This window comes from Heptranchias perlo, chromosome 14 (genome assembly GCF_035084215.1).
Source record: "Heptranchias perlo isolate sHepPer1 chromosome 14, sHepPer1.hap1, whole genome shotgun sequence".
Lineage (NCBI taxonomy): Eukaryota > Metazoa > Chordata > Chondrichthyes > Hexanchiformes > Hexanchidae > Heptranchias > Heptranchias perlo.
Genome location: NC_090338.1, coordinates 63,562,827 through 63,585,019, shown reverse-complemented (window position 1 = coordinate 63,585,019; position 22,193 = coordinate 63,562,827). Strand labels below are relative to the sequence as shown.

General features: G+C 45.1%; 1 protein-coding gene across 5 annotated transcripts in view; it reads right to left on the bottom strand.

Moving 5' to 3' along the window:
• LOC137332582 (janus kinase and microtubule-interacting protein 2-like) overlaps positions 1-22,193 on the bottom strand; it is a 344,895-nt gene that overhangs the window by 159,745 nt on the left and 162,957 nt on the right. For all 5 annotated transcript variants that reach the window (XR_010965701.1, XR_010965702.1, XR_010965703.1 and 2 more), the window contains exons 12-17: positions 19,973-20,056; positions 18,854-18,916; positions 16,474-16,572; positions 13,592-13,690; positions 7,720-7,773; positions 3,294-3,359 (exon numbers count right to left, since the gene is read on the bottom strand). Coding sequence is in view for 1 of the 5 variants with exons in the window: in XM_067996512.1 (XP_067852613.1) it covers positions 3,294-3,359; positions 7,720-7,773; positions 13,592-13,690; positions 16,474-16,572; positions 18,854-18,916; positions 19,973-20,056 (465 nt within the window). In the remaining 4 variants the exon portion in view is untranslated. The remainder of the gene's footprint in view (positions 1-3,293; positions 3,360-7,719; positions 7,774-13,591; positions 13,691-16,473; positions 16,573-18,853; positions 18,917-19,972; positions 20,057-22,193) is intronic.

Below are 22,193 nucleotides of genomic sequence, written 5' to 3'. Positions count from 1 at the left end.
TGGAGGAGGCTTTTGATGGTGTGAAGAGTGATAGGCAGCAGAGGGGTAGAGGGAGAGTGTTCCAGAGTCTGGGGCCGGGATAGCTGAAGGCTCCACCACTGAGGGTGAAGGGCAGGGAGTGGGGGATACAACAGGGGGCAAGATTTGGAAAAGTGGAGGGCAACTAGAGATCATAAATATGAAATAGTCACTAATAAATCCAATAAGGAATTCAGTAGAAACTTCTTTATCCAAAGAGTGGTTAGAATGTGGAACTCACTACCACAAGGAGTAGTTGAGGAAAATTACATAGATGCATTTAAGGGGAAGCTGGATAAGCACGAGGGGGAAAGGAATAGACGGATATGTTGATGGGGTTAGATGAATTAGGGAGGGAGGAGGCTTGTGTGGAGCATAAACGCTGGCATAGACCAGTTGGGCCGAATGGCCTGTTTCTGTGCTGTAGTTTTGATGTAACTCAATGTAAGTGCTGACTTGTAAGGCCAGAGGAGATGGCAGAGGTATGGAGGGGCAAGACCACTGAGTGATTTGTAAACAAGGATGAAGATTCAGTGCTTGGGGGAAAGGGACCACATGGAGTCTGGCCTGGACTGAGGGTGATAGGTTAATGGCGTTTATTGCAGCAGAGCATGTGGGCAGCAGCGTTTTGGACAAACCAGGGTTTGTGGAGGTTGAAGCTCAAGAGGCTGGTGAGAGCTCCACTTCACACACAACACCAAGACTGCACCCCACCGGCGTCAGCTTCAGCAAGTGGTTGGGGAGTCGGGGAGGGACAGAAAGGGCTAACGTGTGGAGATTTTGGTGTGGAGCCAAACGTAGATTCCTTGATCTTACTGATGTTGAATTGGAGAGAAATCTGGCTCATCCAGGACTTGTTGTCAGAGAAGCAGTCAGACAAAAGGGCCCACCAAAGTGACAGTAGGAGTTCCCAGTGGGGAGTAGCACTCCCAGGGAGTATAAGTCTGGAAATCACAGGTGTGCAGCCCATGAATCGTAGTCCATAATCACATATTGCGCATTCATGGTTTACCAAGATACACTTACTGTGAGTACCACTCCCCACTCGGAGTGCTGGAGGACAGAAATACCCCTAGTGAGTGTGAGCAAGCAATTGACCCTTGAGGCCAATCCTATCCTCACCTGATATTCACACACACTTTGCCATGGGAACCGTCAGATAATGATTATGAGTGGAATACCTTGGATCGTTACTGCTTTGAGCTTAACTATTAGCCTTTCATGAGAAACTTTGTCAAATGTTTTTTGGAAGTCTAGGTAGAACAAATAAGAACAACTTGCATTTATATAGCGCCTTTAACGTAGTAAAAAGTCCCAAGTTGCTTCACAGCAGCGATTATCAAACAAAATTTGACACCGAGCCACATAAGGAGCTATTAGGACAGGTGACCAAAAGCTTGGTCAAAGAGATGGGTTTTAAGCAGGATCATAAAAGAGAAGAGAGAGGTAGAGATGCGGAGAGGTTTAGGGAGGGAATTCCAGAGCTTTGGGTCTAGGCAGCTGAAGGCACGGCCATCAATGGTGGAGCAATTAAAATCGGGGATGAGCAAGAGGCAAAAATTGGAGGAGCGCAGAGATCTTGGAGGGTTGTCGGGCTGGAGGGGCCAGAGTTGGAGAAGCGCAGATATCTCAGAGGATTGTAGGGCTGGAGGAGGTTACAGAGAGAGGGAGGGGCGAGGCCATGGAGGGATTTGAAAACAAGGATGAGAATTTTGAAATTGAGGCATTGCCGGACCGGGAGCCAATGTAGGTCAACAAGCACAGGGGTCATGGGAGAACGGGACTTGGTGCGAGTTAGGATACAGGCAGCAGAGTTTTGGATGGGCTCAAGTTTATGGAGGGTGGAAGATGGGAGGCCGGCCAGGAGACCACTGGAATAGTCAAGTCTAGAGGTAGCAAAGGCATGGATGAGGGTTTCAGCAGCAGATGAGCTTAAGCGGGGCGGAAACGGGTGATGTTACGGAGATGGGAGTAGACGGTCCTGGTGATGGAGCAGAGGTGGGAGTAGGCGGTCTTGGTGATGTTACAGAGATGGAAGTAGGTGGCCTTGGTGATGGAGTGGATATGTGGTCGGAAGCTCATCTCAGGGTCAAATAGGAACCCAAGGATGCGAATGGTCTGGTTCAGCCTCAGATAGTGGCCAGAGAGAGGGGTGGAGTCGATGGCTAGGGAACAGAGTTTGTGGCAGGGACCTAAGACAATGTCTTCAATTTTAAAACCGAGCCGGGAAGAGGTTGGGGGGGTCAAATTGAGGTTGGGAAACCCATTGGTACGGGCTTCCCGGAAGTCCTTATGATTTTGACGTAAGGCCGTCTTTTTATTTGTCGGTTTCCCGCCTGACTGACTGGCTGATTGACTGGCTGGTCCCAGTCGGACGGGAGAGCAGACAGTGAGAGGGCGTGTTCAGGTAAGTCTACAGGTAAGTCTTTGTTTGTATGGATGGGGGGGCGGTGGGAGGGAGGGCACGGGGGGGCTTGAGTGGACATGGGGGCACGAGTGGGCACGGGGTTGTGAGTCATGGGGGATGGGATCGGGCGTCATTCACGGGGAGGGGTGTCGGGATCGGGGTCCGTGATCTTTGAGGGGGAGGATCGGGGTTCGGGGGTCGGAGGATTGGAGATGGGGGTGGGAGGATCTGAACGGGGGGGGGGGGGGGAGGATCGGGGTCGGAGGTTGGAGGATCGGAGTGGGGGAAGATCGGGGTCGGGGTTCGGTGGGGTCAGGGAGGATCGAGGTCGTGAGTCGGATCAGGGTCGACGATCTGTGGGGAGGAGTTCACAATCGGGGGTCAGGTGTTGGCGCTCGTTGTGGGGGGTCGGTGCAGGTAGGCTTGTTGGGCCTGGGGGAAGGACTCCTGCTCCTCTGGGCCACAAGCTGTGCCTTTCTCGGCACCTACCTGTTAGTCTTGGGCCCTCGCGCCTCCTTTCATGAGGCGTTAATAAAAGGCCGGGGAATTCCACCCCCCACCCCGGCATTGAAATCGGGAAGTCCAGAAAAATGGAGGCCTGAAGCCTCCTTGAAAGGTTTTAAGGCCCGACCCGCCCCTCTTCCCGTCCCGGTGTAAACCGGAAATGGGCGGGTTGGGGGCGCGTCTGAAATGGTGGCAATTTTCAATGCCCCCCCAACCCCAACCCACCCGTTTTTCACTTTGAAAATTGAGCCCAATGGCTTCAGTGTTCCCAATATTTACACATTATAGGGTCTTCCCACAGAACCCTCGGGATGTCACATCCTCAAAGAATCAGGAAGATCGACAAACAAAAGTTCAACTCTACCTTTTCAGCCAGAGACAGCACAGTGCTTGCCTGGATGATCGCCACTTGCTCCTCATTTCTCAGATTCTAGAAAAAAATTCAAAATAAATGTTTTACTAACACCTCCTGTGAAATACGCGTGTTGCTGTGTGGACAGATTGGCAATAATGAAAGCATCAATTGGAAAAATGTTCAAAATATATTACTGGATGCAATTCAACGACAAACTGACCGATACTTAACATGAATGACAAAGATCAGACACCTTGTTTAACTTCACAAATAGAACGTTAAAAGAACCTGAAATATAGGGGCACATTCTCTGATTGAGTGTGGGGTCAGGAAAACCAGAGGCCCGCAGCCCCTGAATTTTATCCATTTAATCCAACAGATAGAAAACTGGAGCTATAAGCCAGTGATTTCCCCACCAATGCTCGCAGTTAATGCTGCCTCATACTTCAAACACCCAATCGGGGAATACGCCCTACAATAAACACACAGAGGCTTTGTTTTACTGACGCACTCATCATCCAAACTCCATTCATAGCATACAATACTTTTCAACAGGAAAATGTCATTTAGCTGGTTGCACTGTATAATTAAGAATCGTCATCAAAGCGCCCGACTGCTTTGTTGCCGTGGCTACGCACAGCAAATTTAATCTCCACCTTCAGCATTAGACTGGGTTCAAATATCGCAGCTGGCAGCACTGGTCTGAATGTTTAAAAGCAGATTTCAGGTGACATTTTAATGTCACTCCAACCAGCATCAGGGCTACGTTAACTGCGATTCGAATGGCCAATTAACCACTGTGCACTGCAAATGGTGGAACAGTACAGATTCGCATCCAAGTGTCATCTCCCCCACCTCCATCACCCACCCACCCCCATACACACACACGCCCAGAGCATCTCCCGTAGTTGCATTGGAAGAAAAAGCATTGACAGGGAGAGGAAGTGGCAGGGAAGGTGGTGGGGGGGGGGAGAATCCAGCAAAGGAGTCATCCTGTATTACTTGAGTGCAACTCCTAGCTGCCAGCCCGAGACCAGCATTAGCAAAGGCCTAGGTGTAGTTTGCCTGCCTGCTCATCCAGGGAACGACACAATGCTACAGCGTGCAAGGGCTTTCCATCTGGTGAGTCCCTGATCTCAACTGCGACATCACAAGGAGTCACCATGGAGAAATCAAACACGTTCTCACAGGGAAGGAGGAAAGAAAGTGAGGGAAGGGGTGGAGGAATTAACCCTGATCACTGTAATACACCTCCTGTAGAATAGCCATTGTGGGAATACCGGGAGCAAGTCTCCAACCTGACCCCCCCACTCAGCAAAGAGAGTCCAAAGGAGGAGAAAAAAAAAAGGAGAAAAATGAAACAGTTTAATGATAAAACCACAGGGTATTCTGCCCATTGGTTGATTTGCCTGTGGGGATGTGCACAGGTCCTTTTGTGTTTCTTACAGGCGCACAAAGCTCCTCCTCCAGGGGGCAGTAAAGCTTCCTGTCCTCTCACACTGTCGCCATTTTCAAAGGGAGGATCTGCCCCAAATAATACTGTAAGACATCTGTGTACTTCTCTGGATCGCTCACCTGCTGATCCCATCACCCTCTGAAAACAGAGCATGGAAACAAAAGAACTGCTACGTGATCCTCCAATGAAATCACACTTCAGCCATCTCACTAAGTGTAAACACAGCCCACTCATGCAGTCCTGGCACTGTACATAATGGATAGTGTCCCTGCTAGGGTAATGGTGATACACAATCAATCTGTAGCTTGTTATTCTGGTGGATGATTTTAAAATTTCAGAATTTTTGTGCACTGTGGAGGAGGAAGAAGACAACGCATCGCCTCAGCAGTGAGTCGGAGTGATACGTGCTCAACCTCGACTAGGATTCCTACAGCCGAGCGTCTCCAAGCTGCCACTGCATTGGTTTACTAGAATGAATGACAATTTATGCAACTATACTAGTGGTCTTGAGAGACAGTCAACATTACTTCTGTTTTATATGTGGTCTCAAGAGTCACCATTTCTCCTATTTTACAGGTGATCTCAAGAGTCACCATTACTCCTATTTTACAGGTGGTCTCAAGAGAGAGTCACCATTACTCCTATTTTACAGGTGGTCTCAAGAGAGAGTCACCATTACTCCTACTTTCCTGATGGTCGCGAGAGACAGTCACTATTACTCCTATTTTACTGATGGTCTCGAAAGAGAGTCACCATTACTCCTATTTTACTGATGGTCTCGAAAGAGAGTCACCATTACTCCTATTTTACTGATGGTCTCGAAAGAGAGTCACCATTACTCCTATTTTACTGATGGTCTCGAGAGAGAGTCACCATTACTCCTGTTTTACTGATGGTCTCGAGAGAGAGTCACCATTACTCCTGTTTTACTGATGGTCGAGAGACAGTCACTATTACTCCTATTTTACTGATGATCTCGAAAGAGAGTCACCATTACTCCTATTTTACAGGTGGTCTCAGGAGAGAGTCACCATTACTCCTATTTTACAGGTGGTCTCAAGAGAGTCACCATTACTCCTACTTTCCTGATGGTCGCGAGAGACAGTCACCATTACTCCTATTTTACTGATGGTCTCGAAAGAGAGTCACCATTACTCCTACTTTCCTGATGGTCGCGAGAGACAGTCAACATTACTCCTATTTTACTGATGGTCTCGAGAGAGAGAGTCATCATTACTCCTGTTCAGTTGATCAGTTGTTCAGTTCTGCTCACTTTTTATGACTTATTAAATGCAGACTGAGGGCAAACAGCTTTTGACATGAAATGACACAGACGTGTCCAGAATTACTTTGAGTCATTTTCTTGAGTGCTCTCCCATTGAAAATGCTGAGAGTATGAGAGGAGAAGTAGTGTTGGAAATAGCAACGTAATGAGCTCATATCACAAAACATTCACAAATGTAAAGAATCTTCAGCATTATTTGAGTATTGAGCTAATAATTAGCTATTTGATTCAATAAACTGGTCTTTTAACAGCTTCTGTCTCTTGTTATGCAACCCCAAAAAAGGAAAAACAAGATACTAAATGCTGTCGAACCTTGTTTTACAAACTCAAGAGACAACAAAGTAGTTTTATGTTTTTTCTCTTGTCTCCAAATCTCTCCCCTCCCCTCTTGGAGACGCTGAATCCCGGCTGGGATATGGTCTAGTTGTGCCCTTTGGTACCTTTCTCGAGCTTGAGTCTAGACACCAAAGGGATAAAATTCCATTTCAGTAAGAGTGTGAAACAGGCGATAGTGTTCCAGCCGCTCATTATACACCAGCCCGAATATCTTTTCTATTGGCTTCAATGGAAAGGGACATCGAGCGGGAGTTACGAGCGGCCAATCCGCTACCGCCCATTTTGCACCCCCACTAAAGTTGAATTTTCCCACCGGTACCACCCACCACCGCCCCCCACCCCGCCTCCAAAGTATTGACAGGCTATCCCACCATGGAGTGCATCACACCCAAGTTTGATCCCATTTTCATTCGACATCCACACACATTCATTTTCAGGGGATTGGGTGCTAATCAAGAGCAGTACCCCAACCTGATATTTCTCCTCCATGGTCCAGCAGCGTAGAGGCCATTGGTTGTCCCCTATCACCTTCCCTGATGGGATCAGCTAACTCAGTAGAGACCTAGGAGTGAACTTTCAGGCCTCCCGCTCAGGGTGATAGTGCCCCACCAATGGTGGGCAATGACCCTAGCGCCATCGCTGTGGCTGCGGCAAGGTTCCCCCAAGCCTACCGCTGGACTCCTGGACTGGCCTCCTGCTCCAGGCGATATGCCTGTTTAGAATGCACATCGTGGTCCTATGATATGCATAGGATTCCGACTGCCATTTTCAGACTGAGCCGGTCGAAGCAGGCACATGCACACTCCAACCAGCATCAGCTGGCAGCCTGGACGAAGAGGATCCAAAGGTACGTTCCAGTTTATCGTTGTGGGGCCGCGAGGAGCAGGAGTGCTCCACCAGGCTCCACAAAACCTGCCTGGGCCGCTCGCCAGCGGCCCACGTCCCCGTTCCGCACCCCCCCCAACCCTATCCCTGCCTTCTGCCAGATTGGAGGCTGGCCGGAACACCCAATATCGTGACTGCCCCAGGATGTTCGATCTTAGGCCGCAGCCCGCTGTCCCGATGCTAATGAGGCCCCGGTTGCCCGGACAGCTGGTGCCAGCTGACAAAAGTCCGCTGGGGGGAGAAAATCCACCCCCCCTTGTAACTTTAGTTCCACAGGGCAATGCACGGCAGTATATTTACCCACTGAGCAATCAATCAAGGGTTGCTATCATTGAAATGTGAGCTCCTGCACTAAAAACACAAGGCAAGACAGGGTTATATCGTTTGTTATGAAGGGACACCTGCCCATACTGCGTTTGTAATAATGAGGTTTCACTGTATATGTCCAACTTTGTGTGGGCAAAGAAACTTACCCCATTATCTCCCAGTATGTCCAGCTGTTTAATGAGGTCAAGAATGGACACACCCTGTGAAGCAAATCATTCAACAGATATTTAACTGGTTAATCGCAAAAGTCAAATACAAATCAAAAAATATAAATGTAACAACGAATGATAATCCAATTAACTAATGCACCCTTTATGCAAGATTCATCCCACAGAATATGTTAATAGTATTTTGTGATTGGGAAAATGTAGAAGTGGATAGTATAACATTTCTGTTGAGTTGATAAACCTAGGAGACGAGCCATAACCCATAGAACAGGGATGGTGACCTCAACAGCACAGTTAGTGCCGAGGCCATGAGAGAGAATTCCAAAAGGACCGAGCTACTCAATAACATACTGATGGAAAGTGCAAGTCCACCCGAAGGGACCGTGGTATAGATGCAGATTATAGTCTTGAAATTGTCACAAGCATATGGAAAAGTGGTGAAATTGAGAACCTAATGCTAAGGTGGGCTGGCACGTTATCCTAAACCTGGGTTTGGATCTAGCCCAGACTAATACGATGAAAGTCTCTCCTCAGTTGGCAGCCAGTTCCTAATGGTTATGAGTCCCACAAAATGTACATATTTTGATACTAATTCTCAGTATCAGGCAAGCGTGGAGGATGTCTGGCACGAGAGATGGGAAAGTCACACTTGGCGTAGTAGAGGGCACTTTTCTGGGGTTGAGGTTGAGACATGGGGCAGTGCAGAGGAGCCTTTTCTCTGTATCTAACCCATGCTACATCTGACCTATGAATGCTTGAAGCTGACACTGGGAACATTCCTTGATACTTTGTTTCATTTGGTAACACCTTTGCCCCGACACAGGATGTAATGGGTTCAAGCCCCACTCCAGCACTTGCACACAGAATCCGGAACGATACTCAAAGTGAGGTACTCAGGGAATGGTGCATCGTTAGAGGTGACACTGCTCAGATGAGACATTAAATCGATGTCCTGGTTCAGGTTGACATTGAAGATTCAATGACATCCTTTGAATAAGAGCGGGGAGTTCTCTCAATGTCTTACCAATATTCACCCCTCAACCAACACCCCAAAAAAACGCATTAACTGGTCATCATGTGGAATCTTGTGTGCAAAGTGGCTGCTGCGTTTGTCTACGTAACAACGGCCTTCGTATTCCAAAGTAAATCAATTTATGTGGCGTTCTGAGAGATGTGATGAGGAGTTGTGTAAAAGTCTTTGCTTTTATCCTTCACCTTGACAAGCACAAAGTTAATCAATAAAGAGGTAAATCAAACATCATATTTTCAATCATCATCTTTCAAACTATCAATGATGCAATCTGATATTACACCATCTGTGTGTTGGTCCTGTAGGTTTGTTTTTATCACCTCCTGTAATACTTCTGTAGAATCTGCCGATTCTTTGATGGAGGGAAATCAGAAACTTGACAGCAGCCCCACTTCTACCATTCCCGGCAGGCTGGAAGTCAGAGGAACGCTCCTGGCAATACAGACCTCAGACACTGAAAAGTCGAGTGCAGCACAAACCGTGTCAATGGATATGAAAATTACAACCAGAGGCAGTATGGCAACCATTAGAACAGTGAGGGATGCGTGAAAATTACAGAGGTAAGGGATCAGTCTTCGAGGAAATAAGAGACAAACCAGATTACCAAGCCCCTGTTACACCTCAGATTCTAGTTGGCTACCCAAAATTAAATAAGTATCACAACTCATGGCAACATAGTCGTTACAGGGTAAGTGTCTGTCAAGTACACTTGAAGTCACAGTTAAAGCTAAGGTTTGTTTTTGATAATATACAGTAATATGCAATTACTGCTGTACGTATGCATGTGCACCATTTAATGGTAAGTTTGATACCCAGCAGAATCACAGAATGGTTACAGCACAGGAGGCCGCCATTCGGCCCATCGAGCCTGTGCTAGCTCTTTGTAAGAGCAATCCGGTTAGTTTCATTCCCCCGTAGCCCTGCAAATTTTTTCCCTTCAAATATTTATCCAATTCCTTTTTGAAAGCCAGAATTGAATCTGCATCCACCATCTTTTCATGGCAATGCATTCCCGATCACAACTACTCGCTGCGTAAAAAAGTTTTTCCTCACATCATAGAGTCATAGAGTTATACAGCACGGATAGAGGCCCTTCGGCCCATCGTGTCCGCGCCGGCCATCAAGCCCTGTCTACTCTAATCCCATATTCCAGCATTTGGTCTGTAGCCTTGTATGCTATGGCATTTCAAGTGCTCATCCAAATGCTTCTTGAATGTTGTGAGGGTTCCTGCCTCCACAACCCTTTCAGGCAGTGAGTTCCAGACTCCAACCACCCTCTGGGTGAAAAAGTTCTTTCTCAAATCCCCTCTAAACCTCCCGCCTTTTACCTTGAATCTATGTCCCCTTGTTATAGTACCCTCAACGAAGGGAAAAAGCTCCTTAGTATCCATCCTATCTGTGCCCCTCATAATTTTGTACACCTCAATCATGTCCCCCCTCAGCCTCCTCTGCTTCAAGGAAAACAAACCCAATCTTCTCAGTCTCTCTTCATAGCTGAAGTGCTCCAGCCCTGGTAACATCCTGGTGAATCTCCTCTGCACCCTCTCCAAAGCGATCACATCCTTCCTGTAGTGTGGCGACCAGAACTGCACACAGTACTCCAGCTGTGGCCTAACCAGTGTTTTATACAGCTCCATCATAACCTCCTTGCTCTTATATTCTATGCCTCGGCTAATAAAGGCAAGTATCCCATATGCCTTCTTTACCACCTTATCTACCTGTTCCGCCACCTTCAGGGATCTGTGAACTTGCACACCAAGATCCCTCTGACCCTCTGTCTTGCCTAGGGTCCTCCCATTCATTGTGTATTCCCTTGCCTTGTTAGTCCCTCCAAAGTGCATCACCTCACACTTTTCCGGGTTAAATTCCATTTGCCACTGTTCCGCCCATCTGACCAACCCATCTATATCGTCCTGCAGACTGAGGCTATCCTCCTCGCTATTTACCACCCTACCAATTTTTGTATCATCAGCGAACTTACTGATCATACCTTTTACAATCATATCCAAGTCATTAATGTAGACATCGCCTTTGGTTCTTTTGCCAATCACCTTAAATCTGTGAATATATATCTAATTACAATGTATTAGTCTACGTGAGGCGGAGGGAGGGATATGCAGCCTTGCAGTTGAGATAAATACATCAAATTCCTGAGAATAACTGGGTAGGATGCCAAATGGTATTGTGGTAGAGCTGTGTCTGACAATTCCCTAGCAGTCTAGTGAGAGGGGTGATAGATAGTTTCCTGGTGGTGTATGTACCCAGATTCCTGGCAATCAACAGGGAGGGTGAAATAGAACAGAACCATAGATGTTTGTAGCAAAGAAGGCAGCCATTCGGTCCATCGTTTCTGTGTCAGCTCTCAGCTAGAGAAATCCAAATCTCATCCCACTACCCTGCTCTCTCCCCCATAATTGTAAACAATTTTACAACACCAAGTTATAGTCCAGCAATTTTATTTTAAATTCACAAGCTTTCGGAGATTTTCTCCTTCCTCAGGCAAATGTTTCCTGAGGAAGGAGAAAATCTCCGAAAGCTTGTGAATTTAAAATAAAATTGCTGGACTATAACTTGGTGTTGTAAAATTGTTTACAATTGTCAACCCCAGTCCATCACCGGCATCTCCACATCATGACTCTCCCCCATAGCCCTGTATTTACAGGCTTGTAACAGTGACACATTAATTCCATTGCTTGTAACCTGATGCAATGCAGGCTAGGTGACTTAGTGGTGTTGATGCCTCCGTTTGATCTGTATGCAGAAGCCAAAATAGCATTATTACTGCTTAACTTTAGTGAAAGCAAAGTTAAACCTTAAAACCTTACAAAGCAGTTGACCGAGGAACAAAAGGAAAAATCTCCACCATTTTGATGTATGCGCTGCAGTTTTAAAACTTAGATCAGAAAGGAATCACACTAATATTAACAGTATACGTCACAACTCTGCCTCTAGATGTGTTGCCGGCTGGTGTGGTGGGTGCTGAATCTCTGCATGCCTTCAAGAGGGAGCTGGACCAGTTCTTGACTGGGACAGAAATCGCATCGTATATGATCTCTGTAAGCGGGTTTATAGATAACACATGATCCATGTGATCTCCTGGACTGGTTTTGAAGGGGTCGGACAGGAATTTTCCAGGGTATTTTTCCCTTATTGGCCATACGATTTCTGTTCTTTCCTTTGCCTCTCCCAGGAGATTACATGGCTGCGGGATTTGGTGTGAGGGGTGGGGGGGTAGAACGGTGAAAAGTGTCTAGTCACGATGCTCCAGCCACGAGTGGCAGGCTTGATGGACCCCCTGGTCTTTTCCTGCCCGTCAATTTCCAATGTTCGTGTGTAACTGTCCTGGGAGGATGTCAGATCACCCACACTGGCCCCTGTCCATAACTTTCAAGACTGGAAACTGGGGCAGGGCAATCAAGATGCCTGCCTGCAACTTGGGGGTTAGCGTAGCTCATAAAATTAGCAAGGCATACACAGCATTATTACTGGGATAGAGAAGCTCACAGAAAATTAGAAACTGTATCCAAGTTCAAAGAGGAGAAGGGGCTCAGAGTTAGGCTGACTTTAGTAAGGCAGTTGAGCATTGCTCCGAGCTTATAGCCATCTGGTATTCTCTATGCATTAAATTGATGCATATATAATACTGCAGATGCTGTCAGATGTTAATTCATGTATAGAAACAGGCCCAGTGCAATCAGAGAAAGAAAGAGTTGCATATGTAACAGTTTATCACACTGAACCATCTCCAAGTACTTCATATTGCAAGGCCCCAATTTTGGCCTTTGGCATACATTGGGCAGGCAGCGGGAGGGGCAAACGCAATGCCAGCCCGATGTTGGCGTGAGACTTGGACCATTTTGATGGTCGGTCCTCGTTTAAATGTAGTCGGCGAGCTGCCCAGGTGATTCGAGTGACGGCAGGCAGCTCGCCGTTTTTGAGAAGGCGGGAAATCTGGTGGGACAGAAACTGGCCAGCATTGCCTGGCAGCAGCAGCTTAAAGGGGAGGGCAGGTCAGATCTGGGTGGGCGGAATAACAGAGGGCATAATTCAAGGGACAGAGAACATTGCAGAAGGAGTATAGAGAGCAATTCAGGTAATCCTGAAGGCTCAAAACTGCCAAATCAATAAGTTGATAACATTCCCAGATCTGTTTCCAATGGTCCCTTTAAATTACACTGGTCCTGGCCGTTTCCTACCCTGTACCACCCATGTGGTAACAGCCAGTATGCCCAGGCTGGATTTAGCACGGTTTGATGCAGAGTGCAGCTCCCTTTATTCAGTCCTAATTTCAAAAGAACAAGGCCTATCGTTTCACTGCGACATCCTGTAGCCTCTCTCGAGTGAGACTGCTAATGCAGTGTCAAACTTGGAGACAGTTTTGTGCTGTAGGGTCAAAGCCCATTAGGAACTGGATGAAGACAACCCAAATTAATAACCTTTACAGCTGACAGAGATAACTTTCAACACATCAGTGCAAGTGCAAGTTGGATTTGAACCTAGGCCTTAGGGATGAAATGCCTATATCTAACTTATTGTATGATCAGGTCGCTTAGGAAAGCTTTATGTCTCTTAACTGTGGGTTAATTGCACCTTTTTCAGGAGTACATTAAAATTCAGATTGCAAGTAATTTGTATACTATTCCATAGATTGAAATCAAAACATTAACCCAGTACATTTACCATTCTTCCCACCTTCATAACAATCTTTTAATAGGGGTAAGCCAAGATTGTGATAGTTTATACCGATTCTGACCATGTGAAAATACGTGTCACTCTTAATTTCATAAACATAATTAGATTCGGATGTACGTCAACACACACCTTTACACCTTCCTGCATACAGTAGAGCTGAAGAGCACTCACTCCATCGGAGAAGGGTGTGATCTGGAGGTTAAAGGCAGGAGACCTTCTCTCCCTCTCCTGCAAATAGAAAGCGCATAAATAACAAATGGTGAAATATTCAAATCAATTCAGAAAAGGTGAACAAATCCACCAAAGGTTTGTGCTTTTGGTGGATTTATTTTTGCCGTTCACAAGGTGAGGGCTGTCAGCACTGGGGAATGGAAAAAGCTTCTGAAACTCAGTATCAAGCCTTCCCAGGGCAGGGATACCCCAGCTAAGATGTGGAGATAATCTACATAACAATTAATCCACTTCAGAGAAATTCATTGTACGTAAAGAAACGTTTCCAAGGTGATAAGACTACATAAATCTAAGCCTTATTAGCACTCCTGGGTCAGTTGGAGCAAGGATCAAATCCCACACCAACAAGAGCATCCTTTACTGCCCCAGTGTGACATCTCCCTTTCCCACATTACCCATCCCTGTGACATCGCCGAGGGAAATTGAGAAATCTCAGTGCCGATTATAAACAATTTTGGGCCTGCCAGAAAAACGTCTCAAAGTGCTCAATCTCACGTCACTCAGGATGTTTGCAGCCGTCACAGGCAAGGACGTTTTATTCCCACTGCTCTGGTCTGAACTTACATTAGGTCGCATAGGTTAAACAACGGTGTTCTAACCTACTGCACCACCCATCACCCAAACTTAGCACTGCAGATCGACGTGCAGACAGCTGCAACAGATCTGAGATACAAATGTTATTTGCAATCTTTGTTTCTCATGGATTGCTATTTCCATCCGTATGGTCAGCTCATGCTGCTACTCTCGTGTGTCTCTCTATACCTAGATTTTTCAATCGCCATCATTTTAACCCAGGAATAAATATTTTGGAAATAACACTGGTTGGAAAGACTAGGCTCTCTCTTTTGGCCTACATCGCTGACGTCCGAATCTAGAGCTCCAGGCAAACCTCCTCCCACTCTATTCACTTCACCTAATCCTATCAACATATCCTTCTATCCCTTTCTCCCTCATATACTTATCTTGCTTCCCCTTAAATGCATCTATGCTATTTGCCTCAACTACTCCTTGTGGTAGCGAGTTCCACATTCTCACCATTCTGAGTGAAGAAGTTTCTCCTGAATTCCTGATTGATCATATCGGAATTTAAAAATCCCTCCTCATTTTTTTAAACTTTATTTTGATGGGGATAATTGAGTAAGGTTTCCTCCTGCATTTTTATTCTCAATGTCTGCCTGCATGGTGAGACACCTGGAGTGGATGGTGGTTGCACACCCTACCCATATCGCTGCCAATGCCTTTCGTGGTCAGCACCATTAAGTAGCAAAGAGCTGTCAGACATGACTCTCCCCTGTAATTCTGCCCACTGCCAGGACATCGACATAGTTTCTGTTTGCACCACCATGCTCGATGTAGCTCAGACTGGGAACTGAGTGGAGCGGAGCTCGATCCTCTACGTGTGCCCCATCTCTCTGGTACTGAGCACAGGCACCTCATCATACCACCTCTATGTCTGTGTCTCTCTGCCTCCACTAGTCCTCTCCTGGATTAGTTTTGATCACCTAAGGGGGGTTGGAGAGGAATTTCCCAGATTTTTTTCCCCCAAATTGGTCAGGGTTTTTATCTGGTTTTTCGCCTCTCCCAGGATTTCACATGGATTCGGGTAAGGAGGAAAGTGCATTTATTGTGATGCACAAGGTGTCACAATTGTGTGGGAAAGGCTGGATGGACCAGAGAGTCTTTTCCTCTCTGTCATTATTCATATGTTCATATTGTGCTCAGTAATTTCTCCACAGCAACAATGTCATTCCCTGTTGACTTAAATGCAGCAGAAATCCTGATGCATAATTTTTTCCCATCCAACAAAGCAGTGCTCTGCTGGTATAATTGGATCATCTCGAGGCTTTACCTAGAATCACCAAAGTGTGACTAGAGCTAGCTGAGATAGAAGGGGAGTTGAGGGTTTAGTTCAAATTTGCATCTTCAGCATGGGGATTCAATGCAGACTAACTACAGCAACTGGACCATCCATGTGATTACTGTTCAATGATTATAGCAAATTCCAACCCCCCTTAGGTGATCAAAACTAGTCCATGAGAGGTTTAGTGGAGACAGAGAGACACAGACATAGAGGTGGGTATGATGAGGTGCCTGTGCTCAGTACCAGAGAGATGGGGCACACGTAGAGGATCGAGCTCCGCTCCACTCAGTTCCCAGTCTGAGCTACATTGAGCATGGTGGTGACACTCAGAGGGTTAATTTATGACAACAGGTTGCATAAACTTGGCTTGTATTCCCTTGCGTGTAGGAGATTGAGGGGTGATCTGATCGAGGTGTTTAAAATGTTAAAAGGATTTGATAGGATAAATACGGAGAAACTATTTCCTCTGGTGGGGGAATCAAAAACAAAGGGACATAATCTAGCTAGGCCATTCAGGATTGAATTCAGGAAGCACTTTTTCACACAAAGGGTAGCAGAAATTTGGAATTCTCTCCCCCAAAAGACTGTGGATGCTGGGATAATTGGAGATTTCATGACCGAGATGGATAGGTTTTTGTTAGGTAAGGGTATCAAGAGACATGGAGCAATGGCAGGAATATGGTGCTGAGGTGCCGATCAGCCATGATCTAATTGAATGGCGCAGCAGGCCCGATGGGCAGAATGGCCTACTCCTGTTCCTAATGTTCCTATTTGAGATTTGTTTTATTTTTTTTAGCTCCATCCTGTCAGTGAAGGCAGGATCAACATGCGTTGATTCTTCCCATGAAACATTAACTGTAAAACCCCCTCTAATGTTAGATAACCTTTCACACAGATTTCTGTTACAGCGTCATCTTACCTCTAGTTCCAGGATGCGAAATTCTAACAGCTCATTCTGGTCCCGAGAATCTTGAACTTCCTGTTGCAGCCGGTTTACTTCTTCATCCAATTTGTCAATCTGTAAGAAATGACGTTGAAAAATAAAATGCGATAACAGTCAATTACAAATCTGGTCTCTGCTAACGCGTTAGTTAAAGGGGCAGTACCTTCATGAGAAAGGGTTTGGCAAGCTTTCCTTTGAATTTTATTTCTGTAAGCATGCAATGAGGTATCATGCCACTTGTGCAATGATTCATTAAGATCACAGTGATGCATACCTCTTCTTCCTCCCCGAGCAGACTGAGGTTTGCCTCACACTTCTTCATGAAGACAGCTCCCCTTTAATGATGATAGTAGTATTATATTGTACTTTTTAAAGCTAATACTTAACCTTTTTAAAAGATGAAACTTTTAATCAGACCGTAGTTCTAGATTACTCTCATTGTAGCAGCTGTGAAGCAAGAGGGGCTTTGTTGAACCAGCATTAATGCAGCCCTTACTGGCAGTGCCTGGGATTAATCGGATGTGTCCGTCAAACAGGTCTGCTTAGAATTATTCCTACAAACCATTGTAAGAAACCGGTTTTATGAAATCCAGCGCCCTGATATAGATTAGGTTATAAAACAATTATGCACAGCACAGCAGGCAGGCACTACATTATCTGCTACGATCTCTGCTGCTCCCTGGAATTATTCTCCATGTGCATCGACAACCCAAGTGAAGCTGACTCACTACCACAATAGATAGCAGAATTAAACCACATATACTGCGTACCAAAGGGGTCCAAACATTTGTCTTCATGGGCCATATGGGTCCATACTATGGAGTCTCAGGGGCCACATACAGGCCAGGGTTTTCCACTTGTGTGTTCTTCACCCTGCGATTCCTACCTCACCCCTCAATTTATTTTAATGGACAGTAAACCCCCAGGCTGGTGAATGCACAGCAGAAAAGCCCGGCCACCAACGTTAAGCCCCATTCATTTGAATAAATCTTAAGTTGTTGGCGCTGACTGCTCTCGGTGTTCCGATTCAGGATTTATCCGCCAATGAGGCAACAGAGCTAAGAGCAGACTTTTCCAGGCCTCCGGGCTCTTAAAATTCAAACAGGACAGAACAACAGCTTAAAAACATAGGATTGGACTGGCTGGGCTTCAATCGCCAGGTTTCCAGGGGTAAGTAGCCCTTAGCCCACAGGCCCTACGGTACACTATGAATATAACGTACATCAAAATATTCCAGCCAAACAACGATAGCAATAAATAATCCCCTGAAACCTTTAAAGGCGGAAGTCCCTCAATGATTTTATGAAGGGGTTGGACTCAAAATATAAAAGTAAAAGAAACTGCTGGCTGTTTGACTGGACACTGGCCTAGTTTGAAAGATTCCTTTATGTGGAGAGTAAATGTTTCTTAGTTTCCATTGATCTCCTGCAGTAGTTCGTGATTGCCTGGGGGGGCGGGGGGGAGGGGGGGAGTGGGGGCTGGGGGGTGGCGGGTGGAGAGTGGAGAACGGTCGGAGAGGATTTTGTCCCCAGATTGGCCTGGGTTTTTACCTGGTTTTCTGTCGAGTTGCTTTTGTGATTCAACCAATAATAAAAGCTCGATATCACTTTCTCAGTGACGTGCATCACAATAGAAAATAACAAAGGTTATTGACAGAGGCTCTAAACTTCAAAACCATCCTTTCATTTGCATTTACAGATGACACAACAGTGGATTATTCATTTCTTGAGTGTACGAGTTCCTCAATTTTTCTGCCCAGACACACTTTGACCGTGCTCAACCTCCAACAAGGCTGCTGTGTACAGGCCGAAGGGAGCTTCACAAGGGGCAGCCCGTGACTCTGCTTTCCTCTTCCCCCGAAGGGTTTTCTTGCGGTTTTCCGTAACAACACAGCCAAGATTGGAAAAAGAGTGCGGGGAAAATGGAACTTATGCTCACTGCACCGTGCTAATATGGTGCAATTAGTAAATAATCTAGGTGAGCAGTCACAGTCAGTAACTTAAAGGTGAACGTGAACAAGTATTTGTTGAATTGTTAGTAATATACTTTTCATCAGAGTTACCGTTGATCAGAGCAAGAATGCAGAAATGGAGATGATACGCCACAGTGGTCTCGAATAATGCAAACAGTAAAGGGGGAAGCATGATTTAAAAAATCTACCCAAAAATCTGCTAAATTACACCAGAGATACTTCACATTGTTTGTGACCTACACCTCAGTAGCTCTGGTCAGGAGAAGTGCTGAGGTTTGAGGGCGGCAAAGCCTACAGATTTAAAGTAACATTTCAAAATACCAAGGTTGAAAATGTCGTAATGAGGCACTACAAAACAGATACCACTGCAAAGGCCAGGAGTACCTTTTCCAAAAGTTCCTGATTTCTTTTCATAAATAGTTGCTTTTCTTCAACCCATTTTGAATCCTGTGGTGAAAAATGTAGAAAAACATTAAAAGAGAGAAAGTTTAAGAACACATTTCTGTGTAAATGAGAGGCATTTTGGAAGTTAGAATGACTTCTTTAATAAGTTTTTTTTAAAAGAGGCCTCTCTAATATCCCCAAGTCCTGCTTTCCAAACAAATAGCCTGCACTTTCTCTAATTACTCTAGGACATGGTCACGGGCCTGCTGCTGATCTCGGCATGGACCTCGCGCAAGTCCAATTTTTACCCCACGGCCCCCAATGCTAAGGTCGTCAATCTTAAGCCATTAATTCATTATCATGGAGAACCACGTGGCTCGAGGGGAGAGAGTGATATGAAGGCAGAGGAAACAATACAAATATTACCTCCATTGCTGTGTATTGTTTGAACAAAGTCATTGAAATGACCCTAACACCTCTCACCCCATACTGCTAACAGTCGATGATGGTCTTCAGTGGCAATGTAAAGGTCAGCTGACCTTAAAGGGAGATATACAATTGCATTGGGGGATTATTCAGGGATGTTTCCGTTCATGGAAAGCTAGGAAGCTCTTACTCCCAAAACTCCAGGGCAGGGCTGCTGTCAGGAATGTCACAGAAACTTTCAACACAGGTGATTCATTAATGATCTTGTCATTCCATCTCCGTACAAACAGGACAAAAGATGTTGTTAGATAGTTCACCATGATGACAGTGCCCTTCCTTCTAAGGGGCAACGCGCCCTTCTAGGGACAGTGAAGAAGTGACAAATAATAGCCCCAGCACAAACAGCCATCAACATGGCAGAGTGCACATCTGTGGCAATCCTTTTAATAACTTGATCTTGACAAAGAATTAGCAACATGATCTTCAGACAGCAGTTTCAGTATGAACACTGTGTTGACTAATCCCTTCGAATGTGGATTGTAGAATAGGTCACAGTGAACCATAGCCATGACGAGTGCTTGACAAGCCTTGAGTTTTAAGTCAGAAGTTTCCAGATTGCATGCACCTTTGAATCTGGAGACTGGAGGCCTTCAGGCAGGGTTGGTAGTTGGGACAACTTTTTAAATCTCTTACCTGTCCTTTCTGGGCCAAGGCCTTTTCGAGGTCATCAATTTTAGCTTTATACCTGAGAACTTCTGCTTGTAATTGTTCATGAGCCTGTTGAAATCAGGAAAATGTCACTAATGCCATGAGGGAAACATTCTTCAGTGATGTGCGAAGAATAAAAATGGAATATGATTTTTTATTCTCTAAGTATGAAAGTATTTTGCATCTGATTTTTCATCGTCAGTGATACCAAAAAAGTAAATTTTGCATCAATAGCTTGCTCTGATAAGGTTTTCGAGCAATGCAGTACAGTATTTTAAATTGGAACAAAATATGAGGCACATTTAAAGGAGCATCGTTGAAGCTAAGCTTATAAAAATGTTGGTCAAGTTGTAATTTAGAGCAAACATGATGCCACATACTTGCTTCTCTAATTTAAATGAATTTATTAAGACAAGAAAATATACTGTCGATAAAAGAAGTGCAATGGGAGGGGCAGAGGGAGGAATCGTACAGTACGACAAGGACTATCTTGCTCATTCATATTCTCTGCTGCAGAAGTTTAATTTCTGTTGCTGCACTATATTGCCATGTGTATCAGCAGCCACCTGGTATCTCATCCAAGTGACCATATATCAAACTATTCAACTGTAGCAGGCATCATAGCAAAGGCCAATCTTAATCTCATCCAATGTCCACAAAACTGCATTTTTCCAGCAGGGATCACCGGGTTACGATCAAGAACAGGAACTTTGTCCATTTTGGCTCTTCCCTTGTCCAGGGATGCTGTGGCCAATTGCACTGTTGCCTCAGCTGAGATTAGATAACTCCGCACAGACTGGAGATTGAAACTGTGATCGCTACTCATGGTGCATTTATACTATGAGGAGCCCAAAGGAATAAATTAGTAGCAACTCAGTTTGGGATCCAAAGACTGGTAGCTTGATAATTGTGTCCTGACCAATATTTAATCCCTCAACCAACATCACTAAAACAGATCAGCTGGGCATTTATCTCATTGCTGTTTGTGGGACCTTGCTGTGTGCAAATTGGCTGCCACGTTTCCTACATTACAACTGTGATTACACTTCAAAAGTACTTCATTGGCTGTAAAGCGCTTTCAGACGTCCTGAGGTTGTGAAAGGTGCTATATAAATGCAAGTTCTTTCTTTCTTATTAAATTGTTAGAGGTTTAAAGATACTTTTGGCTGTCCCAATGGCTTATTGGATGAATGCAATGTGGTGTGATACTGAAGATCACTAGGAAGGAAACCCAGTGAGAGTGAACATAGGAGCATTTTGAATCATATAACACCATTTAAGTGTGCCATAGGGATTTAGGACATAGTAGGAAAAGGTTAGATCTCTGTAAGTCTCTATTAACTCTCCTAACATAAATGGTTCTGAGAGGTGTCACTTGGCCTTCTTTACACCAGCCCAGCCAGTCCAGAATTTCAAATCGGAACAGTATTTTCTCACAACAGTCAGGATATCCGTTAATTTATGAAGAAACTAAGAACCTGCATTTATATTGCGCCTTTCACGATCTCAGGACGTCCCAAATTGCTTCCCATTCAATTAAGTACTTTAAACTGTAGTCACTGTTGAAATGTAGAGAAATGTGGTAGCCAATTTGTGCACAGCAAGGTCCCACGGACAACAATGTGATAATGACAAGATAATTGTTTTTTGATGCTGTTGGTTTAGGGATAAATATTGGCCAGGGCACTGGAACACTCCCCTGTACTTTATCAAATAGTGCCATGGGATCTTTTACATCCACCTGAGAGGGCAAATGGGACTTTGGTTTAACGTCTCATCTGAAAGACGGCGCCTCCGACAGTGCAGCGCTCCCTCAGTACTGCAGCAAAGTGACAGCCACGATTATGTGCTCAAGTCTCTGGAGTGGGACTTGAATCCACAACCTTCTGACTCAGAGACAAATATGCTACCACTGAGCCATGGCTGACATCCTCAATCCATGTATAGTTAACAACTTTTGAAAAAAATTCTCATTATATGCAGAATTTACAGTTCCCTAAACATTTTTATCTTTTAAACTGTGAATCTGAATGAAGATAGAGAGCTGGTATTTTATTTGAAGATTATCTCAGAGAGTTTCCATTTCTTCAGCAAAGTTATTCTCAAATAGTCATAATTGAGTGTTTATTAGTGCTTATTATAAGGCTGCCTGTCAATCATTGTGATGTCTGTGGGATGGTGATATCTTAAGACCCAAGTAAACCAG